At 35.7% G+C, this 16,034-nt stretch overlaps 1 protein-coding gene across 1 annotated transcript; it reads right to left on the bottom strand.

Moving 5' to 3' along the window:
* Nucleotides 1-326: 326 nt before the first annotated feature.
* On the bottom strand, nucleotides 327-12,098 carry LOC126610186 (N-terminal acetyltransferase A complex auxiliary subunit NAA15-like). The gene is made up of 26 exons (XM_050278177.1): nucleotides 11,843-12,098; nucleotides 10,681-10,759; nucleotides 9,876-9,958; nucleotides 9,620-9,769; nucleotides 8,156-8,271; nucleotides 7,974-8,079; nucleotides 6,942-7,013; nucleotides 6,721-6,836; nucleotides 5,968-6,100; nucleotides 5,710-5,787; nucleotides 5,571-5,624; nucleotides 5,380-5,450; nucleotides 5,054-5,108; nucleotides 4,847-4,942; nucleotides 3,997-4,125; nucleotides 3,624-3,706; nucleotides 3,298-3,528; nucleotides 2,953-3,085; nucleotides 2,771-2,878; nucleotides 2,494-2,625; nucleotides 2,123-2,179; nucleotides 1,934-2,031; nucleotides 1,762-1,820; nucleotides 1,558-1,669; nucleotides 1,349-1,449; nucleotides 327-1,019 (listed from the first exon to the last, which is right to left on the bottom strand). Exons 1-26 carry the CDS (start codon nucleotides 11,891-11,893, stop codon nucleotides 829-831), a joined length of 2,694 nt encoding a protein of 897 aa, XP_050134134.1. The 5' UTR covers nucleotides 11,894-12,098; the 3' UTR covers nucleotides 327-828.
* Nucleotides 12,099-16,034: the final 3,936 nt, after the last annotated feature.

Raw genomic sequence — 16,034 nt, 5'->3', positions numbered from 1 at the left:
AAAAAAAAATTAAGACGTATTCTACCTTCGAGTAGGCATGCCACCTCAGAAGCGTCCTTACTAGATCGAAATTCCATTGCGTGCAGGTACCTATATTCGGCTGTCGGGATTTGAACATGTCAAGATGTCCTGACAGCTGAATATAGGTACCCATAGTTTTCGGTTTTATATTTGAATATATGCAACACAAGAAAATTGTCGTTTGATCTTAAATCTTGTTGCAAAACAAATGAACGCCGGCGGATGCCGAACACAAACAACCAATGCCTTAAAACTCAGAAAACACCCGACACCATAAGTTCGATAGGAAAAATAGACAAAATTGGTTCATGTCAAACGCTACCAAACGCGTTGATGTTGAAGTAATATCCATGGCAAAAAATTTCAAATAATCTAGTGTTTATACATGATGAAAGGAAATGGAAATGAAATGGTAAAAGTACAACATTGCTCCTGGATCTATTCCGACCGGATCTAAAACCATCGCTAAAAAAAAATGATATTCTGCATCTCCTCCGACCTATTAGTAAAGCTCAAGCGTACAAGCACGTACCAACAAGCAGACTCCAGACCCTCACAAAAACTCAAAATTAAGAAGGAAAAACCAACCCTAGAGGCACAATAGAAAGTTGATTATACACATTTCCAAGCAAACCTCATCTTCATGCAAACCATAACTTTGCACAAAACCGCGGTATAGTTATCTCAAAAAAGCTGCAATCCGATCTACCCTGCACATACGCTTCTGACCTGCAGCTTGGTTTTGTGATTTGTCAATCAAAAAACCGTGAATTTGCATGTTTCTTTAGTTAATGTTTCTCTTCAGCTTCATGATTGGACAGTAAGGCCTTTGAATGCCTCTAAATTTCCATTTACTGCAATGGAATCTGCACTTTGCTCCCCTTCCGTATGGTTCGCTATTCCATTTTGGTTGTATGGTGAGTTGGGTACGGCAGAGCTGCATTTACCTTCAAAGTATGTTGAGTAAGGGAAGTACTCGGCACACCGTTTTTTCCATCCTACAAAAGAAACAAAGTATTAGAGGAGCCCATGTATGAAGTGCTCTAATATACACACAATACAATACCCGAGACTATTTCCAAACCAAAAAGTGTCTTTGTAACATGGATTACTACCAGGGAGAGATTCAAACACAGAAAAACATAAGGTCAAGAGTACAGGTTACAAATTTTTGAAACAAACACTTTTACTTAAGCGAGACAGACTGGAGCAAACCACTGCGCCATCTGATACCAAATTACCAATATCTCCCATTTCGTGAGAAGTAACCCAACTATGTAAAACTCCTTTTAATATTTTTAGTACGAAAGGAACAAAATACTCTTACTCAAAGCAGCAGCAGGGTCACCAAGAATTGTTTCAAGGAGTTTGTTGACTGTAATACAATCTTTGAGTGTCCACTCTCTGACAGGTCCAAGCGCTCCATTTCTAATATGATAATACATGCAAAGATTTATGACAATTACTTTTAAAGATATGTAAACAGGTAAACAATTCTCAAAGAAAAAAAATAAAAGAAATGGAACATGGCATTACTTGGGCACCATATTGTTGGTTGACTCTTCTATTAATTTAATAGCCTCAGATTTCTTGTCAGATTCCAGAGCATATAGCATTTCTGCAACTGCAGCTCTATGCATTAAAGAATCTGAAAAGACGAACAAAGAATGACATAAGGAAACAATTCAAACAATAATGAGCTTAAGCATTTATCGTTTAAAGTTCAAAATTAATAGTCACCTTGATGTTTCTCCAAGAAATTCTTGTTTGCCTCCACCAAAGACTTATTCTGCAATTGACTATAGAAAGAATAAAAACAGATCTTCGGTAAGTGAATTGAAATTTGTCACACGAGAGAGAGAGAGAGAGAGAGAGAGAGAGAGAGAGAGCAAAGTGCACATTCAAAGAAAACCTGATCATTGGGCGCTCAGCTTCCAAGACACTCCAAATGAGTTTCTCACCATCCGTCACAGGAGCAGGCATTGAACCCACTTTATGGAAGAATTTAATCTGTAACATAAAGTCTTGCAATAAGGGCCTCTAAAACAATCGCAACATATATGTACACACACAAACAAGCAAGACACGAAGTATGAAATACCAAGGACCGATGCGAGTCCGGGTGTTCAGCATTTAACCTCAGAAGCTGCTTCAAAGCCTACAGCCAAAAGAAAACTTACGAAAATGAATATAAAATTGTTCTCCAAATCAAAAGAATGATTTACCTAAAACAGGTCAATTATCTTCCAAAATCCAAAGTGATTGAACTAGCAATAATGAAATTTCATTCCTGGCAGAATGCACTTTGTTATAGATAGTAAAGTAACAAGTACAAATTCCAGGTACTCCTATACTCCAGTTGTTTGTGACAGATATCTTGGATATTAAAATCCAACCTCTTCCAACCATGAAACAAACAGGGAGTTCTTCAAGTAAACAAAAATCAATGAGGAACATCTTGCTCAAAATTACCTGAAAGGCAAGTAAAATCTTCTGCTTCCTCATATTTACTTCAAAAGAAAGCAAGTGCGTCTCCAAGGACTCAGGGGAGTTCTTCTGAAGCAGCTTCAAGTACTTCGTAGCTTCTAACATCGGATCCTCAACCTGAGCAAATATGTAAGAGTGTAAGAGAGAACTAAAACACCAATTACTATGAAACAGCAGTATATAGCGAAATCTAAAGATGCCTGTATAGCAGTTGGAAACATGAAGCTAAGGGGCAAGAAGTAATTGCGAATTAAAAAATAACCTGCAACAACTTCTCCCCATGCGGATCAGGATCAACAGGCTTTACATTTCGTTTCCCAGACTTAGAAACACCACCTGCACTGGATTCTTCATTTTTTCCCTCTGCCTCCTAGAAGAATGCTGAGCATTAGGATGGTCAAAATAACAAGGACAACCACACACTATACAAAGAAAATACAATACCTTCTTAGCTCGTGCTTCTGCCTTTCTCTGTTTTTGCCTCAGCTTCTTTTTTTGAGAAGCGGGCAACTTAGACATCTCATCATCTTCTTCGGATGTAGATTTCAAAGGCGAATCATACAACTTCAAATAGCATCTGCATGTCAAATTCAATAACCACAAATATTAACATGGGCCAAGAATTAAAGTACTGCATGTTATTCTATTTCAAAGTGAATGACAAACTACAAACCAACAAAGTTTATATGGTGTAAATAACAATAAATCTTGGATGAAGCTGTGACATGGAAATAACCTCATTTGCTTAAATTGTATATGAAAAACTACAAACCAATAATTCTACTTCACCTGATTGCACCAACTGCTGCTTTGTGAAAATAAGCATGTGAATGCAACCGATCTTGAAATTTAAGCATTTCAACATAGGCACGCAGCGTCATTTTCCTTAAGCAATAAGAATGGAAGTCAAACTGATCTTCTGTAATATCAGCATAATGCTTCTCCACACCTAAAAATTTTTTTAAGGCTCGTCCAAGATCACCTTGGCGGAAATAACTCTCACCGGAAGCAAGTTCATACCTTCAAAAGGACAAAGTATAGAATATTAAGAATTCCCAACCAAAAGTGTTATTTCATGCAAGCAGTAAATGGTCCCAGACAAAATTGACACAAACCACATGCACTGCATATCATGAAGGTTGTTGTGCTGATCACCATCTTTTGTGAACAGTACAGCAGTTTTGTCTGCCAAAGGAACCTTGAAAAGGAGGGAAACAAACATGAAAACAAGCTCAGTAATAAGAGAAACTATATAGAAAAGGCAACACAATACAACAACAATTTCTACGATAAAAATGCATACAAAGTATGGCTCCCATATATCATTTGTTTTGGTATAAGTCTGGCATTACTTGCTTTGTTTTAGGTGACTTGGTTAATGGACCCTATGTCCATCCCCCCCTTTTGCAATTATGTTCCGTTTTTTCTACAAAAGATTTTCCGATGAACAGAACAAAGAGATTAGTCACAAAAAGTGAGATTTAAAACCTGATCAGCCTGCAGCATACGCTTAACACAGTCACTATTTATATAGCGATCCGCAAGATCCATACATCTAGCTTCATCTGCTAGTGCAGCAGCAGCAGGCAAATCACCAGCATGCTTCAAAACCCGACTCTGTGAACAGGAGACAAGACAACTAGTTATTGATACAAACAAATGCTTTCCAACAGTACATGTAAAACATTGTTCAATTAAAATAATCCATCACTTTTTTGTGCACATCAAAGACAGAATATGACAAGAAAAACAGTATTACCCAAGGATGCTAATTTGGATAGTTTAAATGAAGGCAATCCTTAACAGTGAACGGATGTTAATACAAAACATAAATAAAAAAAATACACCAGCAGCCCAAGAATAAAACTTAAACAGTCTGCATAAGGCCTAGCTTGTAGTCTTGAAACTTGTGGGACCCCAATACAGAGGGGGTAAAAATTTTATTCAAAGCCTTCCAACATAACATATAGGAACCGACCAGATACAGCACCTACAGTTGACCTTTCAATATGGCATGTGTCAGAACTCAGAAGTTATCAAGGCTTTTTATCTCAGTACTAAATTTTTCTATGTTACACTGGATCTCATTTTCACCCCACATTCACAACTCAAATGAAAACTCCGAAAGAAACATAAATATGCGTTAATATATTACTCAAATAAACTATCTATCTTGACAACTCCATAGTTTTAACCAACTGTTATGTTTTGCTCGCAAATAGCACAGAGAAATAGAGAATAGGAACACCTCAAAAAACAATTATTTAAAGCCATGGCAGGTAAAATCAAAAGACAGCAATAAACAGCAAAAGAACACAGACAGATGGTTCAAATCAACCTTTGCAGAATATAAATCAATCACAGTTGGAGTGTGCTCTATGGCCTCATCAATTTTCGATAGAGCCATGTCATATTGACCTCGTCTATCATAATGCTGCATCAGCACAAAATCTATAAGTACATGTGAATTCAAAGCATTAAGAATCGAAGGTGTAGAAGCACCAAGGAGAAAAAAAGGCCATATATTCGAAGACTGACAGTCAACCTGAGCCAATAAAAACAAGGCCCACAAAAGGGTCGATGGGGGCTCCTTCTCTACCCTGCATCCAAGATGAAAAGAAACAGCACATGAGCATAAACAAATACTAAGAGAACCCCAAGGCACAATATACAAAAAAGTGTACACATTAAAAAAAACGAATAGGACCCATAAGAGAGAATAATATTCAAGGAGTCTAAAACCCATTACATCAGTTATAGCTTTTCAGTCAGCAAGGAGGGATACAACAATAATGATGTAATGCTTATCCAGATGACATGGTTTATACCTAATTCATAATTTCACATGTAATAATTACAGCCACATATTACCTCCCAGGGTATCGACCAGTCATCCTAACTGACTGTTCCAACTCAAGAATAAGTTGTTCCAGAATGTCTGCCTGGATAAGAGTTTCCAAAATAAAAATTTGAACCCAATGAGTAAATAACCCCAAAAGTACAATTTACTTCCCCACAACCTCCTCAAAATTCAAACCATAATACCAATTGATTAGGCTAACCTTTCCAGGGTGATCATACAGAGGAGAAAGATCAGAGAATAATGAAGGAACTCCCTAGAAACATCAAAAAGATCTGTCAAAATTTAACTCCAAAAGTTGGGCAGTTGGATAAGAACTGCATGCAAATGACTGTAGCTACCTTAGTAAGGAGAGGCCTGATATAATTATCTGCAGCTTCTCGAAACTTGTCACCTTGTAAGAAATCAAGTGGTATTCTCTGTTTGAAGAAAACAGGAACGTTAAGACGGTAGAGATAAAGTAAACATGAAATTAAACAAACACCACACCCCAAAATTTGAATAATGTGGGAACGCTAAGATAGTATAAGATAAAATAAAAATTCTAAATGAGGAAAAAAGAATTAGCATTAAAAACATCAATAAAGAGAATGTGTTACCTTAACAGCCGACGACCAACTGTATTTCTGTGCAAGGGATTTGTACAAGGCATCCAAGTGTTCAATTTCATCAAGTGAATACTGGGCATTCTCTGCATACAGCCCAAGACATTTTTGCAGGCCTTGATAATATCTGACCATTGAAAAAGCAACTAATTAAACTCACCTTAAACAATAGGGACTGTGTAAGAGAAAGATTACATGGTACATAGTAATACTTTCAACCAAAATCCAAGTCAACAATATTAAAAAACCTAAAGCAGAAAAGATGAACACTATCATGAGATGACCAGGGTCACACACCATTGATTGAGGGCGTGTTTATTGGGAAGGAGAAAGAAACCTGTTCAGTGTTTACTTTCAATAAAAGAATCAAAAGGCATGTGGGATCCACAAGAACCCACATAAATTAGAGATCTCATTCTCGTTGTTTCCACTCCTGTTGGGGTACTTGGGATTGGGAATCATTCCACCAGGAGTCAACGTTAATGTAATACCAACCCCATGTAACATTCTTCTCTTTAACTTGCTTAATCAATAAAGTTGTTGTTCTATGATAGCATAGCATCAGCAATACTAAGGTTCAAAAGTAAAATAAAATCCGACTACTGTTCTCAAGAATCTCAACTCAAACTAAGCACATGTCGTTCCTCCCACAAAATTCTTGCACCTCATCTAAATACCTAAAAAGAAATTTAGGACTTGTAAATGGTTTATTAAATGCAAACATGGAAAGTGAAAAATGGACATTACCGATAGTTGTCAGGATTCATTTTAAGCAACACCCTATACAATTCAGCACCTTCTTCTAGGTAACCAAGCTTCACCAAAAGAGAAACCTCTTGTTCTTTATAATCCAACTTATCAACCTAGAAAACAATCAACAAAGAATGGTTACAACCAGAAGCCACTAATATTCAGAGCATAAAATCAAACAGCCCGTATTGACCAGAAAAATTGAAATACACACTTACAATTCTTGACTCTTTCTTGTGCAATTCCTCAAGAGCTCTCTCAATTAAGCTACATTCCTCTAACAACGAAATCTAGAAACATTCACAGACAAACATCAAAAACTTATGAGGTGGCCACCAAAAATACATTAATTTGCATGAAAGTAGAAATATCTGGTACCATAAAAAGCTAATGGAGTCATGCTGGCAGAATTATGAAGAACTAGGCATGATTATGCATAAGGAAATTTTCCAAATTTTGAGTTATTCCTAGCTTGAACACTGGCACCATTTATGACAAGAACAAAAAAAAAAGAAAAACAGTTTCCCAAATCACTTCATATGATTTTTAAGAAAGATATATAGAAAGCTTTACTTCAAAAAGGATAATTAAATTGTTATGGCTATTATTAAAAAGAATGATGATTGAAAGGTTACAACTTTTATGAAATATGTTCTTTTGATGATACCGCTACCCGTGAATAGAACGTCAGTCATTACAAAGTAGAAGTCTTTTCTTTTCCTCTTCTCAAAAATAAAATAAAATAAAAAAGTCTATTTTTTCCTTGTGGTATAACAGCTCAGTAGTGATCAAAACTTGACCTGACAAACACCAACTTTATCTTCCAATTTCAGCCATTTAAGTTCTTTTGAATCTTTCCATGGCTTATACAAACTCCAAAACATATTCATCAAATACACTTAATATAAAATACTTATAAGAATTACTTATAAATTATGTTTAAAATAGTTAACTTATTTCAAACCAAATTGATCTAATCATAGTAACTCATTACTTCTGACATGTTAACAGTATCAATAGATTTATATTAAAGGGCACGCCTCCTCTCCATTTGTATAGGAAATGAAGAGGTACAGTTATTTGATACGGACAGTTTAGTGAACAGATCCCCAATACTGGAAGCATACCCCCCTACAGGACCCAGACAATTCACACATGGACTTACAATTCCAGATCATACAGGCCTTCTTCATTTCGTACTGCAAACGGAGAGCAGTTGAACCTATAGGAAAAGCATCAATGAAAAATACCTTATATAAAAGCATCTCCCCATGCTCACAACGCTCATTATCTGGAGGATAATCATCTTCTAGAGTCCCTTCATATGCTTCCAGAATTTCAACAGCTTTTAAAGCACTAACAGATAACAAATAAGTTTGTTTAGTGTACTACTCACTGTGAAATTCAAAACATCAAAGGTTATGATCCATACTTTGAATTTAAATGATGGGAAACAGCAAAGCCAATCCAATTCATGCGATGATTTGGTTTCAAAGTCAGAAGTTGCTGCCTTGTCTCAACAAAACCGCTCAAATCCCGCATTTGAGCCTGTAACATGATGGGAAAATGCATCAGTAGCTAATTGAAATTTGTATAAATAAATCAAACAAAAAAAAGCCAAAGTTTGTAGTACAAAGCACAATAGAAAGAATAAAAATGTAACAAAAGCATCACATCAGTAGCAACAAAACTAGTGACACCAGTAAAATGTGTATGTGAAGCAGAAAAAACCCTGATGGACTTGAGAATTAACACGAATATACAGAACTTCTACACCCCTGTACTGAAAAATGTTTGAAGCTGCTGTGAACCTGTAAGGTAGACTCATCTTATTAAGGTGTTGAGTGGAAGCCTGATACATTACCAAAATCCTAATGCAAGCGATCAAAATATTTTCTTATATAAATTCTCTTTTCTACAAGTCTAATAGATCCCAGGCGACAAGTATAAAACTATTTATAATACATAGATTTACATATACATATATATTGAAATTATTATCTCCATACATTAAAAAATGTCCTCATTGTCCCACTTCCTACACAACTGCACCAAATTGCAAAGGCGAGGATTTGCATTCTATATAACATACAGGTGGAATTCGTCCTTAATGAAATGTAGCACAATCCCTTTTGGTGGTAAAGTCCAGAGATCCATAAAGAATATTAATTTAGGTATGACAGATAGCCAAATAATTCATCAACTATGGACCAACTCTCCAATAGCAGCCAAACCTATGTGTGCTGTTTAGCCACTTCTGACATTGACTTCATTTTGCACCACCCTTGAATTTGCGTCAAAAATGGTCAACACTTTATGCATTACGCTTTCTCCTCACATATGAAAAACTTATCCATGTTATTCCAAGTTTAATTCAAAGCTTTATTTACATGCCTATTAGAGCAATGAGGTCACAAGATTTGGAAGCTTTCTCTCCTCTCCGCTATCCCAAACTCAGTCACTCTTTTTATAAAACCTTTTGTTAATTCTACACAAGTCTGACTTTATAATAGTCAGCAGTTCCTGCCGATATTTTGGCAAATAAAATCTCAATGAATCTAAACAATCATCATTTGGTACCCATAATGCATCCTGTTACTTTTCCAGACATGCATTAACTTCCAATACTGGTATAATGAGAGAAAACAGGAAATATAATCAATTATGCAAAAACACTCGACTCATAACATTTCAATTTCAAATAACAAGACATATGTAGCTATTGGTAGGTTGGGAAATGTAAAGTCATGCGCCAATGTCAGACACTGATAAGTTACAATGGCTCTGTTTTATGTTTTTTAGGCAACACTATCGTCTTGTTGCATGCAAGTTGATAAGAAAAATTCAACAGAGGCATTTACTTGGTTCTAAGCTTTAAGTGACATCTAATGTATACCTGTAGGAGTGACAGATCACGGAGTATTTCAATATTGTCTGGATCTATCCTCAGAGCATTTCTGTAGCATTTTATTGCCTCCCTGTATTCTCTGTCTGACCGATAAAGAAGACCATAAACATGCCAGCAAACATGACTTTTCAGGTCATTCTGGGTAAAGAAAGACATAAAGGTAAGTCACATAAATTACAGAGTAATTAGGAATTATCTGGGAAACAATCCTAAAATATAAAAAGAGTTGAAACAACATCCTGACCTTCAGTCCTATCCGGACAAGTTCATATGCTTCAGATTTGCGGTCCATGCAATTTAATGTTAGCCCCTTCATTGATAATGTTTCTGAAAGGGTAGCATGAGTTCATAAGTTTGATCTTTTATTTTATCAGGAATCGGAAACAGAGTATTTTTCTAACAAAAATTTTAGTATATTTACATTCAAGGTCAAATCAGTCTACCATAGACAAAAACAGCGAGTAAAATCACAACCTAACTAATGACTTTAATATCACCAGCATTGTGCTTTCATTAATTATCAGTCTAATTTTCTGAGAAGTGCTAATCATCAGTCTAAATTTAACCATTTGGACAATAAGGGATAGATAACAAAGTATTTTGATGTTAAGCAATCATCTTTGAGCTCAAGAACTTCAATCATCCCACAGTTTCATATATTTCTTGCATTTAAATTGTACTGGGTCTTTTTCTTTTGAGAACAGTAATCTTCCATATCACCTGTCCTACTAGATTTGTGGCACCCATGGCTTTTCTTTTCAGAGTTCGCTAATTCCCACAGAGCGCATTAAACAAGTCAATGAGAATGTCTAAATAAAAATCTCATCTAGTACCGATGAAACTGAGACGTAATATTCACATAAAGCATTTTTGCTAGAATATCAAAGTTACATATACATTTTAAGTAAAATTGAGTATATTTGAATTAAAACAATAAATCAAAGGAACCGTCTCAGTAAAAAAAAAAAGAGAAAACAGATCATTTACTTGGGCCAAAAAATAAGCAATTTTAAATTAAACATCTCATTTAGTAAAGGCTGTAAGCATACCTCCATGGTCTGGAAACTTTTTCAATATGGCGTCTGCTGCCTTCAGTCCCTTCTTATATTGTTTAGTTTCATATGATTTCTACAATAATGCAAACAAGCAAAAACAGGTTTAAATTAGTAGTAGCAGAAAAGACTTCAGACACTAATGATGTGTGATACGTAAATTATAAGAGATATAGGACGCATTGCCAATTATTATCACCATAGTAATCTAACAACAGGCTAAAATAACAAGACCCAGCATCATAATCATAGCTAAAGTGGAAAAGTCAGCAGGTAAATAAAAATAATCTGCGCTAATAACTTGGATACTAATTTCGACCAAAACAAAATTTACGTAAAACTTTCTGGATGTATCTCTTTCTTCTACCAAGACAGCTCATATAATGGAAACGAAAAGGTAAAACTATATGAGGATTTTTTGTTACTGTCCACAAAACAAATCCAGAGGTTAAATGTAAGTGCAGTCGTGACTCGTGATAAGGTCAACCTGAGTTAAAGTCTCTGTAAAAGGCTAGCATTCCATATTAATCATCCGGGATTAGAATCAGCACCACATGGATAGACAATATTTAACCAACTTTACGTTCACCACAGAGCTTTGGAGTGCACATTTTCTCAATTAAGCTTAAGAATGTAACACCGTGGTGCAACAAATTACCAGAGACGGTAAGTTATTTCATATAAATTTTTACTTATTGATTTGTTCATAATAATCACTACCCAGTTCAAAATTTCACTTCTCAATTGCTTTCTTCTACTCGAAAACTCAATCTTTTAACCGATGCAGTACCAACAGTAATAATCTTTACACTCACTAAAACCAAAGAAAACTAACAAAACTTAACCTGGTATCCCTCCCTACCAATGAAAACCAAACAAATCAGCCACTGCCGGAATTACAGAATACCCAGTAGACTTAACCATTCATTTAGTTCAAAACCCCAAAAATAAATCAGAAATAAACCCAATTACTACACTTTACTGAAGCTCTTTAATTCTTGAGCAAGATAGAATACAGTATACAAGCAAAGCACAGAATCGCACACAAAATCTAGGGTTTTGCTTCTTTTCATCTTCTGCGATTGCGTTAGTGAGAACAAGTGATAAAACTTGAATCCTAGCGATTATCAGTAAGAGAGAGAGCGGAATCGGAGCTTACGACTATGAGCTTGAAGAGGTTGGCCTCTTTGGGGGGGAGTGAGGCACCCATTGTTGCGGTTAAAGAGAAAGGGCCTCACGTCCTAGAGTGCCCGGAGAGGTTCCGAGTGTGGCGTTCGGCGGTGATGAGCTGCGTTCAGAGAAAGAGGAAGAAAATGGTGGCGTTTATCTGCTGCAACCCTACGGTGAAGGAGAAGCAGAGAGAGAATGATATAATAAGACCTCGAAGTTTTTGGGATTTTACTTCTGTTTTTCCTTTTCTTTTTCCTTTTTTTTTTATAATTTTTGGTAGGAGAGGTTTGGGAGTTTCTACGAAAGAAGCTTATGCATTTTATTTCTATTTGTTGCAGGACTAATTTGGTATTGTTGTGCTTTGAAAAAAAATTGCTTCTGATGTGCTGTGAGAATAAGCAACTGTGAAATAAAGCAACAGAGTGTTGGGTAAACTTTTTTGTAAAAATTCTTTTGAAAAAAAAAAGCAGTATTATAGTGTTTGGTAAACTTTTATGTAAAACAGATATGAAAAAAAGCCGGTTTTTCAAAGCTGGGTTTTGCAGCTTCTTGTTTTTGGTTTTTTTCACCCAAAACTGTGAAAAAAAAAGCTGAAGCTGAATGTTTACCAAACACCAAAAAACTCCCAGCTTTTTTCAAAATCACCTTAGTACACCAAACCAGGGTGTAGAGTGTGAATAGTACACATGTTATGAGAAATTTTATTCAAACCCATATAACCTCTTTTTACATTTAATTTATTCTCTACACTCATATTACTTTTAAATAAACTATTAATATCTCTTTAAACTCAATTCAATTTATAAAATTTATCTTTGCATTGCTCCCATTCAAAAAATAAAAACCCAAAAACAATGTTATTCAACTCATTCAAGGCTTGAAGAGCAATATCTCTCACATTTGTCTCGAGCGTAATCCTTTTTTGGCTTCATATTTGTCACTCTGATATACAAAGACAAAGACCTGGTGGATACTGGATATGGTGCAATACTGGTCACTTTGATATACAATTGAGTCAAGTTTAAAAAATTGTATCATCTTAATACTAAGTTATACAAAATAGGCAACGTGCAGTTTAGAAAGAATAAAAATAGTTTGTTGTGTGCTCTCCACATAAGACTGTATTTTTATCAGAAAGTCACTACTTTCTCATAAACAAGTACATACTAATCTATGGGGATGCTATAGTTGTCAGCCAAAAGGCCAATAAAATTACATCTCTAGCCTAGGCTATAAATTGAACATTTATTTTATTTCCGACTTTAACTTAGATTTATCTTCTAAGTGTGTGTCACATTTCTAAGTGTGTGTCACAGTGAAGACGCTAATTTTGTTCCTAAATACCAAAAAATTGAAATTAAAATATAAAAAAAATTGCATAAATCAATTCATACCTTAATTGGAAAATTCAAAACTTCAGAATCAATATCCTTTGTTCAGGAAGAGTATGTTTTTCTCTATGAAAGCGTCTTAGAATTTTAGCTAGAATGAAGATAAAGATTGTGTGACAGTAGGGTTTGATGTGATGATAGGGTTTCATTATTGAGTGGGTTTAGTGATAAATTGTAATTTTATAGTTAATTTCATCTTGTACTTTATTGTAATTAGGTAAAAGACAATTCACATTTAAAATTTAAGTTGGGTGTAGAAAGAGATTATATTTATATGCGTTCAAATAGAATTTCTCACATGTTTTTCACTTGGAAATTAGGTGGGTTGCGGTTAATGGTAAGGATATCTTCTTTTGAACTCATCATAGGGTTTTTACTTATCGACTATTTCAACTAATCCCTGAAAATCAACAACAAAGCATAAATTAGAACACTAAAAGGAGTGAGTTTATTGATAATAAGAGTTGGGATAGAATTCGTCTCTCTCGAGTGTCGAACCTAGATGTTGTGGGAAAAATTGTATGGTGCCTATTTCCCTTCAAAATAAAAGTGATAGTTTGGTGTGGAAACATTCCTCTACTGGTGCGTTCTCAATTAAGTTGGTGACTTGGATTCAAAGTAATAATAACCAAGAAGTTAAAAGGCAGAAGCTCCTTAAGGAGATATGGAAGTTAATGATACCTCCCAAGGTAAAAATTTTGCACGGCTTCTTACTCATGAAAAACTTCATACTAGGTTGAGATTGAGTAAATTTATTCAGAATATTGACAAATTGTGCCCTATGTGTGGCAATGAGGATGAGACTTGTTGATGCACAAAATCAGCGAGGACTTTGGTACAACAGAAAGTGTTAAGTTTGTGACCTTTGCTAGATTGCTCCGGTCACTAGTGTGGATAAGTATGTAAATGGATAGAGACAAGGAAGCAAACATAAGATGTACGTAGTTTACCCAGATTGGCTACATCCACAGAGTAAATGAGTTCTCATTAATTGTGAAGGGTTTACATAAGTACATAGGTTCAAGCTCTCCTTTTGTGAGTACTAGTGAATGATTTAGTACAAATGATATTAGGAAATATTGTGAGAGAATGATATCTATTTATAGAAGAGAGTTTCTAATTTCATTCTGACATTGACACGTGTCGTGTTGTGATTGGCTTCTAATGTTCACACGTGTTGCGCTATGATTAGCTTCTGATGTCGACACGTGTCGTGCTATGATTGGCCTCATGGTTGGAGGGAAACTCTTATGGGTCATTGACGGTATAACGTTGACCGGTGCTCAGTAGTTTCGGGATTGGTCAAGTATGGTACAAACAAGACTCAAAATCACATTTTTCTTAATTGCGAGCACGCTAAAAAAACATGGAACCCTTCTTCGGTAAATCCTTGGAAGAATAATTTGACTCAGTTTAATAATGTGCTAGATTGGATGAAGCTAAGTGACAATGTTGATTGCAATGGTTTGAGTGATCTTAGTAAAGCTATTATGAATTGTTGGCAAATGTGAAATGATAGAAATAATAAAGTTTTTAGAAGTATGATTCCTAGTCCGGCTAGGAGTATCTCCATTGCCGCAAGTGTAGACTTATCTTTTTTTAAGGTTAATTGTAAGAAGATCTTTAAGGGTGATCCTTGCCACCAACACCCCATTTGCTAGTCCTCCTCCTCATGGTTATGTGAAATTAAACTTTGATGGGTCTGTTAGTTTGGATCGTCATGTAGCTGCTATTGGTGTTGGGGCATTGAACCTTGATGGCGCCACCACTTCGGTTGTGGAGGCCGTTGCTTTAAAGGAAATGCTTTTGTTCACCAAGCACAAAGACTAATGGTGGAAGAGGTTCCAAGCTAGTCATCCAAGTGGTGCAAGATGTTTGGATGCCCCATTGGCATCTTAAACCTATCATAGAGGACATCAAATGGTTGACATATGAATTTCAGCATATCAATTGGAAGCATATTTATAGGGAGACTAATTTCATGGTGGACGCATTAACTCATGTGGGCCTCACTGTTGCCAACCCTCATTTTTTGGATTATTGTCTTCCAATTTCAGCTATGGGGGCCTTTAATTTTGATTGTGTAGGAAACAGTTGTATTAGTGGTTTTAAGTTATAACAATTTTCTTTTTCATAATTTTTTTTTTTTGTAAATCCTGGATAGATTTGGTTATAATTATTTTTTCCTTACTAGGATTGTATTTACTTGGGAGTACAAGGATTCCTTTCCTCTTGACTACTACAAATAAAGGCACTGTGTTGGGAAATAATACATCTCATACACACAAAGATATCCATACACTCTCTCTTGCCGCACCCCATCGCTCTCCTTGTCGGATAAATTGACCACATGTTATTGGCACTCTCCTCCGCTGCGCTAAGGAATCTGATGTGGAATTTTTTGTATCAAAACAACGGTTTTTATCTCGATATTTTTGCAGTCCTGATAGCATGAACATTCACCATAATGCATCACTCAACTTTACGTTTACAAATTTTAGATTATGCACATATTGTTGATGCATTACATTCATAATTGTTAAATTATACAATCTGGAAATTGAAAAAAAAAACAAAAATTAGCATTTCAGTGGAAACCCAACTAGTAGCAACACGACTTCTCGAGCCGAGCCACGAGACCAAACCACACAGCCATAGGCTCCAGGTTTTGCAACACCTAGAAACCTAACGTCATCCATAGCATCATCGTCACTGACCATTGTGGGCATGGCCTGCAACCAATGCCCAACCACCTTTGGTCACTGTCACCGATGACCAGAAGGCGTCTCT

This window comes from Malus sylvestris, chromosome 17 (assembly GCF_916048215.2).
Source record: "Malus sylvestris chromosome 17, drMalSylv7.2, whole genome shotgun sequence".
NCBI classification, from domain to species: Eukaryota; Viridiplantae; Streptophyta; class Magnoliopsida; order Rosales; family Rosaceae; genus Malus; species Malus sylvestris.
Note: the sequence above shows the minus strand (reverse complement) of the source record. Positions and strands in the feature narration are given on the sequence as shown.